The sequence below is a fragment of the Amborella trichopoda genome, chromosome 6 (genome assembly GCF_054954075.1).
Source record: "Amborella trichopoda isolate Santa Cruz 75 chromosome 6, AtrichopodaSantaCruz75HAP2 v2.0, whole genome shotgun sequence".
In the NCBI taxonomy this organism is placed as follows: domain Eukaryota; kingdom Viridiplantae; phylum Streptophyta; class Magnoliopsida; order Amborellales; family Amborellaceae; genus Amborella; species Amborella trichopoda.
The window spans coordinates 50,182,256-50,194,514 of record NC_142341.1 but is presented as its reverse complement, the minus strand read 5'-3'; the positions used below and the strand labels follow the sequence as shown (position 1 = coordinate 50,194,514).

The 12,259-nt window shown below is 33.6% G+C and overlaps 2 protein-coding genes across 2 annotated transcripts; both read left to right on the top strand.

The window, feature by feature from the left end:
• The first annotated feature begins 983 nt into the window (after positions 1-983).
• Positions 984-9,368, top strand: LOC18448770 (B-box zinc finger protein 24). The gene is made up of 3 exons (XM_006858831.4): positions 984-1,296; positions 7,317-7,622; positions 8,981-9,368. Exons 1-3 carry the CDS (start codon positions 1,114-1,116, stop codon positions 9,212-9,214), a joined length of 723 nt encoding a protein of 240 aa, XP_006858893.1. The 5' UTR covers positions 984-1,113; the 3' UTR covers positions 9,215-9,368.
• Positions 9,369-9,615: 247 nt separating this feature from the next.
• On the top strand, positions 9,616-11,302 carry LOC18448771 (Leucine-rich repeat (LRR) family protein). Its single transcript, XM_006858832.3, has one exon. It carries the CDS (start codon positions 9,779-9,781, stop codon positions 11,018-11,020), a length of 1,242 nt encoding a protein of 413 aa, XP_006858894.2. The 5' UTR covers positions 9,616-9,778; the 3' UTR covers positions 11,021-11,302.
• The last annotated feature ends 957 nt before the right edge of the window (positions 11,303-12,259 follow it).

The window sequence follows — 12,259 nt, the reverse complement described above, 5'->3', positions numbered from 1 at the left end:
ATTGAGGTTTACAAATAATTATTTTTGTATTTTAATTCTTCAAAAATCATTATGCTTTGTTCGAGCTCTAAATTCAAATTCAATGATCTCATGTGGAACGGATTCATAATGATAAATCCTTCAAAAACTAAGGTGGACGCATGAATCACAATCTCAACAAATCATTTTCTCACATATAATGTGGGGATTATATACTGTGATACCCTTTATCTTTTATACATGGAAGTCACAATTACTCGTGACCATTAAATATCAAAGTGGAAGACTTGGGGTTTGTCATTTAGGTTGAAAATTTTTTTTTTTTTTAGAATTTTGAGTCTAGTCAGTAATATGCTTACAAGTACTTGATTTGAAATATGAAGAACAAAAGTGGTTGTGATCTCCTTGAGTTAGAAATAAATAGTCTATTTTTATATTTCTCCTATGATGTGTATGGTTTATTTGCAGAAGGGTTGACAATTTGCTATGCACAACCTATGCATACCAAATTGCGCGCACTCAGGAATTCAGGGCATTCACACTAAACAAAATTATGGGCAGCATTCGCCTGGCTACAACAAATCTCAAACATCAATCTTGAGAATGGATGGTGGATCCGCCAGCTGCACAGCATGCACCATACGAGGACTGTGTATAACAATCACACTTTCCGTATAGCATGTTTACTGCCCTTCTGGAATACGATGGGTCACTTGGGGATTTACAGGAATTAATTGTTGGCTTTTTTAATGAAATATTTTTCAAAAGGCCAAAAAAAAGAAAAAAAAAAAGAAAAAAAAAGCAAAAAACATCAGATATTGTGAACCACAAGTTGTATAAGAAGTCCAGGCCACATGCTCCATGCCCTCCAACGAACAATTGCACTGCAATAATTATCAGCAAAGAAGATTCTTACTTTCTCTCTCTAAACCCATTCCACACCCTACACAGTTTCTCTCTCTAGATCTCACCCCTTATCCCACTTCCACCTCATTCACATCCTCGAGGGTCTAAACCATGTGTACCTCTTGCAAGCACATATTTTTTCTCTCTCTCTAAAACCAGTCTTTTAGAGGTACCTTCACTCTCTCACTAGAATGGGAAAGTACTGATAATTCTAGAGAGAGAGAGAGGATGAAGATCCAGTGTGATGTGTGTGAGAAGGCTTGTGCTTCAGTGATATGTTGTGCAGATGAGGCTGCACTGTGCACAGAGTGTGACATTGAAGTACATGAAGCCAACAAGCTTGCAAGCAAACACCAGAGACTCCATCTCCACTTCATCTCCAACCAGCTACCACGCTGTGATATTTGCCAGGTAAAATGATCCAACACCAACCTTTTTTTTTTTTTTTGTTATTTATCTTTATAGGTTTTGTGATAATGTTAGATTGAAATCATGCTGTTACTAGGATCATAGCAATGTTTTAAAAATCGGCTCGGGCCTTGAACTCGGCCCTGGGTCGAGCCTAAGTAACTTGCGTTAGTCTGGTCGACTCGGCCAAGCAACGTGCAAGTCAGAAAAAGCCCTAAAAAAATTAAAAAACTTAATATATATATATATATATATATATATATATTTTAAATCTGCTAAAAAATAAACTGGCCAAAAAACATAAAAAGTCTAAATAAGCTTAAAAATATAGATTTAGAAACAATTGATTTATAGTTGGAGACATTTTGTGAAAATCTTAAAAACAAAGAAAAATATAAAAATAATGTATATGGCAAGAAAAAATAACAAATCGTTTGTGTCGTTTTTATGAAGCGAAAAGTTTATATAGAGCCGAGGCTCTATACCATCAAATTAGAACCAGCCTAAAAAATTTCATTAGAAGATGTTGGTTTGATGCCCAAATGTCCTCAAATTGATCATCTCAACATCAAGATAGATAGACATGAGAAAAAAATGGATTTGAAGTTGTGAAAATAGTGTATTTTGTAATGCATATTTGGACCGTCAATTTTCAAGATTTTCAAGTTTTCATAGAGCTATTAATCTACACTATTTTTCAAGCTTTAAACTTTATAAACAAAGCTGAAAATATATTTTAAGGCTATCACAAAAATTTTCAGTATTGAAACCATATTTCTCAAAACTATTTGAAAGTAGGCTCTAATTTGATTGTTCAAGCCTAGGCTCTATACAAACCGCACCCTTTATAAATTGATCAGGGAAAAGTTTATATAGAGCAGAGGCTCTAAACAATTAAATTTGAGCCTACTTAAAAAATTTCATTAGAAGATGTAGTTTTGATGCTTAAATATCTTCAAATTGATCATCTTGACATCAAGATGCATGGACCGGAGAAAAAATTGGATTTCGGGTTTTGGAAATAGTATATTTTGTAACGCTTTTTTTTACCGTCAATTTTCAAGATTTTCAAGTTTTCATAAATATGTCGATCAACACTATTTTTGAAGCTTTAAACTTTATGAATAAATATAAAAATATATTTTAAGGCTATTACAAAGATTTTCAGTAGTGAAACCACATTTCTCGACATTATTTGAAGGTAGGCTCTAATTTGATTGTTTAGAGCCTACGCTCTATATAAACCACACCCTTTATATAATTTTTATTTATTTTTATTTTTTTGATGTATCGAAGTTGTACGAGCCGACCTTTAAATAGGGTTGAGAAATGTGGTTTTAATACTGAAAATCTCCCTTATAGCCTCAAAATGTATTTTCATCTCTAATTATAAAATTTAAAGCTTAAAGAATAGTGTAGATCGAGAATATCTATAAAAAGCCGAGCTATAAAAACTTGAAAATTGACGGTCCAAAAATGCATTACAAGATGCATTATTTTTTGAAATTAGAGATTTATTTATTTATCATATCCATGCGTCTTGATATCGAGATGATCGATTTAAAGATATTTGAGCATCAAAGCGATCTCTTCTAGTGAAATTTTTGAGGTGTATTCTAATTTGATTGTTTAGAACTTCTGCTTTATATTACTATATTAAATGTTGTTTAAAAACTCTGAAAGGTGGGTCAAATGGATAAAAGAAATAAAAAATATAAAAATTAGTTATTATCATCGTCAAAGTCTTTTGCTTGGAGTTGCCACACAAGTCTTTTTTATATTATTTTTGTTTATACAGTGAGCCAACGATTTTCTAAACTTTTTTGGCCGTTATATGCGAGGTTCAAAACTAGGGCAGACTGAACCGATACGAGATTGCAACAGTACAAAATATCAGAGTTTAAAACGGGAAAAAAGGGAAATAGCAATTTTTGTTAAAATATAACTGCATAACTTTTAACCAATGGTTTAAAAAACGGATCAGTGATTCGGATCGAGTTTCCAAAAAACCGATCCGGATCGGCGAATCGGCGATCCGAATCGAGAATCAGGTGAATCGGTCAGAATAAAATCTAAAAAAAATTTAAAAAAATTATTAAAATTCATTATAAATATTGTTTTTTAAGAATTCAATAAAAAATGAGGGTACTAAATTAAGAATTTTCATGTTTTTGAATGAATATGCGAATATTGATATGTTCTTTCCCTGCATGAACCGCCGTTCAACATTTAATTTACAGTATTTCGTGCTCATCCCTCCACTGTTGTTGTTGGGACTCGATATGTGAATAATATGGCTGGGATAGGGTGGCCTCATAATCATCATCTCTCTCATTTTCTCTTTGAATAATATGGATTAAAAAAAAAAAAAAACAAATTTTCAAAAAAATCGATCATGGATTAAAAAAAAAATCACAAATTTTCAAAAAATTCTATCATGGATTACAAAAAAAAATTCGATCATGGATTAAAAAAAAAAAATCACAAATTTTCAAAAAATTCAATCATGGATTACATAAAATTCGATCATGGATTACATAAAATTCAATCATGGATTACATAAAATTCGATCATGGATTACATAAAATTCGATCATGGATTACAAAAAAAAACAAACAAAAAAAACAAAAAATTCAATCGTGGATTACAAAAAAAGAAAAAAACAGTTCGATCATGGATTACAAAAAATTCAATCATGAATTACAAAAAACTCTATCATGGGTTACAAAAAAAGCAAAAAACAAAAAATTCAATCATGGATTACAAAAAAAAAAACAAACATTTCGATCATGGATTACAAAAAAAAAACAAACATTTCGATCATGTATTACAAAACATTCGATCATGGATTACAAAAAATTCTATCATGCGTTACAAAAAAAAAACAAAAAAAACAAAAAAAGCGATCATGGATTACAAGAAAAGAAAACAAACATTTCGATCATGGATTACAAAAAATTCTATTATGGGTTACAAAAAACCAAAAAATTCGATCATGGATTACAAAAAAACAAAAACAATTCGATTATGGATTACAAAAAAATCGATCAAGTATTATAAAAAAATCTATCATGGATTACAAAAAAAAAAAAAAAAAAAAAAAAAAATTCCCTACGGACTCGCAGATTCACTGTTCTGACTCGCCGATTCCGTACAGTGAATCGGCGAGTTCACTATACGGAATCGTCCAGTTTCTCTAGAACCGGACGATTTCCGATTTTTCAACCGATCCGGTCCCGTTTCGCGATTTCAGAGTCGAACCAGGCGAGTCCGGTTCGACTCGACGTTTTTTAAAACGCTGCTTTTAACACATTGAAGAAGCGAGTGCGTTATATTTACAAAATGGATATTATGGTTTTATTAGCCGGCCTTTTTAAATTTTTTGTGGAAAAATGATGTATCGTTTGTCAAGCCCATATATAAAGCCACTATGTACCTCAATATTTGACCATAATGAAGTACGGCCCAATCCATTTAAAAGGGGCTTTATATCTAGATTTTTTTTGAACCATGGTGGTTGATTATAAAAGGGATAATAAATAAGAGCAAAAAAAATAAAAATAAAAAATAAAAAATACTCCCTCGATACCTCTCCCAATTTTTTTTTTTTAATTTTTTTGTGATGTACTCTTTTTATTATGTATTAAAAGGTGCAGTTTGTATAAACCTCAAACAATCACGATAAAGTAAACCTCAAAATCTAAGATATATTTTTGGTGCCAAAACTTTTATCATGACCTGAAAGTTTATTTTTCACCCTTATAATGAAATTGAAAGCTCCGAACATGGTGCAAATCTAGTAGTTCTATGAGCACTTGAAAATGAACGGTCTAGATAATGTGTTACAAAATACACTATTTTTAAGATTTAAAATTCATTTTTTCGTTCGTCTCTACGTATATCTAGATCAAGATGATCAATTGGAGAATTTTTTAGTGATGTAACAACCTTCAATGGGTTTTTGATGTGCACCTTACTCATACAGTATAAGGTTGTCAACTTATATAAACTTTTTCCTTTATTAAATAGAACATGAGAATCTAAGTTCAACTCATTTCTTGTTTGGAAAACCTTTCTATACGGTGAAACTCACATATTTTATATATGACTCTTGTTCTCTATCTAATCTAATTGGATGATGGGATAACTTTAGTTACTATTTCAAACCAAATATTGTTTTTATTTATTTATAATATTTTATGCATTTCATTTTGGGATGAAATTTGGGGCTTACCTACTTTCGCTAGGGTGCACATGACAAAATTTTAAAAGATATATTTTTGATAAATAAAATGTCTGAACTATTCTGTAAGTTATAAGGGCGTTTTGGTCTTTTTATTCTAACAATATTTTAATCTCGTGGTTTTCCAGGCCTTTTGAATTTTACTTTTTAGTTAAATATGGCAAAGGTTTATATGCTCATCGTGCATAAAAGATATGCACTTCTCCTTCCATGCAGCTGTCCAATTTAGATCATGTAAGCCACTGACCGTTTAATCTAGATCCCATTCCTTATAATATTATGCTTTTATTTATTTATTTACTAATTATATGAATATGAAATTTGATAAGTGCCATCATCTCAATGGAGCGTAAATAAAATATTAAAAAATATTTTCGATAAAATACAAGGACCAAAATATCTCTCAAACTTTCAGGAGTATTTTGGTTATTTTATTTATTGAGAATAATTTTTTATATTTTTTATACGTACGAGTTTAACAGAAGAGTAGACTCCTAAAATTCGGTGTAAAAATGTTTTGTAGAAAAAAATTAAAAATAAAATAGTGTAGAAGCCGTTCATCTAGAATAGACGGTTGGATAGGAGGAAGTATATAAGTTTTGTATTGTCGGGGATGCATATAGATCCATTAAATATAGCCTGATTTAGATTGGGGAAAAGTTTATATAGAGCCTAGGCTCTAAACAATCAAATTAACGCTCACCTCAAAAATTTCACTAAAAGATGTTGTTTTGATGCCCAAATATCGTCAAATTGATTATTAGGAAATCAAGTTGCATGGACATCCGAAAAAAAAGAAAAAGGATTTCACGTTTTAGAATAATGCATCTTGTAACGTATTTTTGGACGTCAATTTTTTAGTAATTCAAGTTTTCATAGATATGCTCAACCTACACTATTTTTGCAGTTTTAAATTTTATAATTAAAGATGAAAATATATTTTAAGGCTGGTCAAAGATTTTCAATATTGAAATTACATTTTTCGATACTATTTGAAAGTGTGCTCCAATTTGACTGTTTAGAACCTCGGCTCTATACAAACCGCACCTTTTAGATTGGGGCTGGTCCGAGTCGAACCGAGGGAATCGAGGTCGAGCCCTTGCCCTTGTCAGAACTTGATCAGTGTTTTGGAATCAGTGTTTCAACTTAAGCTTAAAACCCGAACCTCAAAGTCTTCACCAAGGACCAAGATCTCTCTCACTCTCTCTCCCCAACTTGCTTCCCATATTTACCTCTCCATATGAGCTTAAACTCTTGAGCAGAATCAGATTCTCAGGCACCGTTCACTTTAGGAAGAATCACCTGTGTCGACAGATCTAACTAAGCATACAGGCAAATAGATATGGAATGTCTAAGCAAATTGGTCGCCAAAGGATTTTATGCTCCTGCAGGTGCATGCTGTTTATTTACTCTTCTACCCATAGACTAACCTCAATAAAGGAACTTTCCAAATTGCACCAATTACTAGAGTTTGAACCTAAATAACTCAGGCACTTCCATTCCATCTCTTTAGAGAAAATTTAAAGTTTGGTACTATTTTCTTCAAGGTAAGTATACTATGGATCATATGATCATGCACCATACGATCAATAGGTTTGACGGTCATGGATGGAGAACGAGCGGTACGAACAAATTAGTGACATTCTCCAAAACCCACTCTCCATCCATGACCATCCAATCCTGACTGACATTGATGATTCTCAGAACCACATTGTCACCATAATCATATGAATAATACCATACTTTCCCTCCTAAAAACGATCAATTTATCCGATCACAGGAAAAACCGGCATTCATATTTTGCGTCGAGGACCGTGCACTTTTCTGTCGGGATTGCGACGAGCCCATACACACCACAGGTAGTCTGAGTGGCAACCACCAACGGTTTCTAGCAACAGGAATAAGGGTGGCACTTGCCTCTGCATCGAAGGACACATCGGTGCCCATTGTCCCTGAGCCACCGAGCCGAAATTCCCAAAAAGTGGCTGAAAAAGAACTCCAAGTGCACGCGCCCAGCGCCTATGCATCTCCGTCATGGCCGGATGATGAGCTACTACAACTGTCAGATTTCGACGCGAACGATAAGGTAATTAAGATCGTGCTTAAATCTAATCAAAGGTAGGATTGAGGGTGATTTAGTGATGAAGGTTTCTGTTAACAGGTACCCGGACAATAATGGGATAGGAAATGATCAGTCTTTTTGTGCAAAATGTTTTTGGGTGTATACATTGTTTGTCAAGGGTAGAATGGAGATTATTTGACAGCTTAGGCAGACCCTTAAGTAAAAGTAATTTGATGAAAGAAAGAGGTGGGTGTGTGTGTGCACGTACAGAAAAAAAGGATTTTATAAATTATTTACAAAATTGACATTATTTGTGATTAATGGGTACATGCCTATATGTGTATTTGTGTACTTGCATTGATTTTTCTCTTTATTTTTTTTGTCCTAATTTCAAATAGGCTCACTATTTATTTTTAACTTCGTGTGTATGTGTGTGCATTTACTTTCTTTTTTCCTTTAATTTTTTATTATGTCCTTTTTGGAAGTTTGCCTGGTTCTTTTGTGTTTGTGTGACCTTTCTACTATTTTCTATCAATATTTTAGACTTAGGGTTCATTTGTTTCGTGTGAAAATATTCCCACAGCTAATCCCGTGACATCATTTTTTCAAGTAAAAATATTTTTTAAAAAATATTTTCATGCGAACCAAATGCGGAAAGTAACATTTGTTCACTCTTTCCACTCTCACCTTGCATGGTTGTACATTAAGGGCACACAATAAGTCTCGCTTTTTTTTATTTTAAGGAAAATTATTTAAATGGTAAAAAAACCTTTATAAGATCATTTAGGGGTCAAAGATCTCAGTTGATATTATAAGGATTGTTTTTCAATTTTCATTTTACTTAGGTACTTCTTTAAAGAATAGCTTAAAAATTTCCTAAATTGATGTCGTTTGGGGTTGAGAATCCCAAGCAAGAAGCAGCATTTCCATTGTTTTACCCATTGAACAACATGGCTACTCTCTTATTTTGATTGAAGCCCCTTAAGTAGGTCAAATTACTCAAATTTCCCTACTTGTTTAGGATTTTCAACCTTGAAAAAAGGCAATTTGGACATTTTAAAAAACATTTTTTGAAAAAATACCTACGTAAAATTAAAATTAACAAGTACTCTTTAATATCAATCGTAATGTTTTGACCTGTACAATGATTTTGTTGGGGTTATGACTCCTTTAATGATTTTTCCCAATTTATTTTTTATTTTTGGAATTGTTAATGATTAAAATTCAATAGTCTCAAGAAGGGTGGACATGGATATTTATCTTGTTTACAAAAAATTGAGTCTATATACATAGACTCTACAAAAGTTCTTTAACAAAAGGAATGGTAATAAAAAGAATGACAAGAAGCCTCAGTCTTTCCCCTCACTTTTGTTTTGATGTAGAGAGAATGCATTGGATTTGGAGGGCTAGATTGGATGGAAGACATTGGGCTTTTCAATGAGGATGTACCACATGAGAGCTTTGGTGCTGCACAGGTGCCTGAAATATCAAATTTTAACAATGCAAGGCCTCCAACCTCCAAGTCCTTGGTGTCTCTCAAGAAACCAAGGCTAGAAATTCCTCAGCAAGAGGAGGATTACTTCACTGTCCCTGACCTAGGGGACATCCATACTTAGGAGTTTTTATGCATATCCATGTGGGGTGTATGATACTCTTGTTTCACTAAGGCACATATATACTTCAGTTTTTATGCATGTATATCCAAACTTGGGTTTCTATGGATTTGTGTTATTTATATTCCTAATCTATAAATTTAGGGTTTGGGGTCTCTATTTATCATCCCTCTGATATATGTATCATTTTGCTTTCTTTACTTTTATGTGTTTTTTTGTTCCCTTGCTAGGGTTCAAATCAAAATTTTCAAAAAGAAACTTAGAACTTATGAAAAAATTGAGATTTAATTTTGCTACTCATATGTTGGTGTAAGTAACATTTTTACCTAACTACCACCAAACTCCTAACAACAAACAACCCAATAAAGATCATGCCCCATATAAACAATTCATGAAAATTGGGGTAACTAATGACCACCACCATGAATCTTGGCATGAGCAAGGTTAAACTAATGGCCAGACAATGGAAGCTTCCTCTCTTTATGTCCCCATAAAACCCTTCCCCCATGTCAAGGATTCATCACCCTAGATCCTTTCTCTTAAGGACTCCAAACCCACATTACCAAAATGAGTTCAATTAGACACAATTCTCCATCACATCTCTCAAACCTTGCCACCATAGTTCTCTCACTGTCGATATTCATGCCGAATTTCGCTCTCCCTAAAACCCTAGATTCTGACATCGAAGCCCTCCGCAGCCTCAAAAATGGCATCGATCCCTATAGCATCCCCCCCACCACCTTCCTTGACACATGGGACTTCTCTGTGGACCCTTGTGAGAACACTGGGTCCCACTTCGTAGGCATTCTCTGTGACATTCCTAGTGGCAACACGTCGCAACGCATTGTGGCCCTTGATCTAAATAGCATGGGGTACGATGGCTTCCTGTCACCATCGATTGGGAGCCTCACAGAGCTCACCTTTCTTGACTTGAGCAAAAACCGATTCCGAGGGCCTCTTCCCGAGTCTTTCACTCGTTTAACCAAGATTACTACCCTCTCTTTGTCTGAGAACATCTTCACTGGCTACATCCCCTCAGAGATCACGAACCTGAGGTGGCTCCAGTACCTCGATCTGTCAAAAAATAACTTCATAGGTACCCTACCCCCGACTTTTGTAGATCTTAGGCAACTTACACATGTGGACGTATCCTACAATCTATTCTTTAGCAATCTACCAGACCTTGATGCGCTTTGGCAATTGACATCATTAGCCTTAGACCACAACCATTTCGAAGGAGGCTTGCCCAGACTACCCTCAAATTTAAGGACACTATCCCTTAACAACAACTTGTTATCGGGCCGTCTACCTCCTACCATGAGACTCCCTCACCTAGAGGCCTTGGACTTGAGTAACAATCAATTTACTGGAACAATTGGATGGGGGTTACTCTTGCTTCCATCGATCCGAAGGATCAACCTATCATTCAATTTGTTCACAAGTATAGAGGTCTTTAATGCTACTAACATGACCACCACCTTGGAGGAATTGGATGCAAGCCACAACAGGATCCAAATGCATTTGCCCTTGGGTCTGGCTACCATAGAGAGCATGCTTTCTATTCATCTTGAGGGGAATAGTTTTGTGGGCAGGATCCCCCCAGAGTATGGTGCAAGGGCCATGAACTCGTGGAGACAGTTGTTTCTCAACGATAACTATCTTGAAGGCTCTGTGCCATCAGAGTTCAAGAATTTACAGAGAGAAAAGCTCAATGGGAGTTTAGCAAGCAATTGCCTTGTATGCCGAAATGGCCATTACCTTTGCGAGGGGCGCCAACGCCCTTCCTCGGAGTGCCATAGACATGGGTGAAAGGAACTTTGACTAAACACAAGACAATAAAAATGCATGGGATTGTGCTACAAATGTTTTTCTTCTCTCTCTCTTTCTGAAAATTTATCAGTGGAAGTATCGTAACAGTTAGGTATGTTTGGCTCGTGCGTAAATGTTTTCTGCTCTCTCTTTCTGAAAATTTATCAGTGGAAGTATTGTAACAGTCAGGGTACATTTGGTTCGCACGTCAATATTTTTCGAGAAATATTTACATATGTAAATACTTTACTTGTGTAAATATCTGCATATGCATTCTTTTTACGATGTTTGGTAGCACATTTAAACAACACTGTGTAAAAGATTTTCTATGTTTGGTAGCTTTTGGTTGGTGTGAAAATATTTACACAAAACCTTGAATATATAATGTGGAAAAACTAACAATTGCTGGGCAACTATAATAAATAGTAAAATAGGTGGAATTCCAGCCGTCAGATCTTTATCATGTGGTTCAGAATGCATATCACTATATGAATTTTAATATTTTTTTTAGAAATCGGATTATAATGAAATTTTAGACATGTGTACTGAAAAATAGGGTGCACAATTAAAAAAAATTCTCAAAATATAAAATGATCGAAATACCCCTAAAAATGATGGGGGTAATTTGGTCATTTCAAATTATTGTAAATAAATTTTTTTATATATTTTTATATGGTACGCAATAGTGTTAAGTATATACACCCAAAATTTCATCTTAATAATATTTATAGAAAAATTAAAATTAAAATAGTAATATATATTTTGAACCACTCGATGAAGATCTGACGGCTGGGATTCCACCTATATATTCATTATAGCCACGTAGCTATTATAAGGTTTACTTTGTAATATAATAAATATATTTATTGTAAGTTATATATTGTATATTATATTTTTATTTATTATAATAATAAAAATATAATATAAGAAATATAAGATTTATAGTTATAATATATATTATATTTGTAACATATGATATTTATAAATAATGTGAATTTTAAATTACATAAATACTATATTATATATTATTATATTATTGGAAAAGTTTATATAGAGTCTAGCTCTAAACAATCAAATTAGAGCCTACCTCAAAAATTTCACTATAAAAGGTTGTTTTAATGTCCAAATATCTTCAAATTGATCATCTCAACATCATGATGCATGGACTTGAGAAAAATGGATTTCAAGTTTTAGAAATAGTGCATCTTATAATGTATGTTTGGACCGTCAATTTTTAAG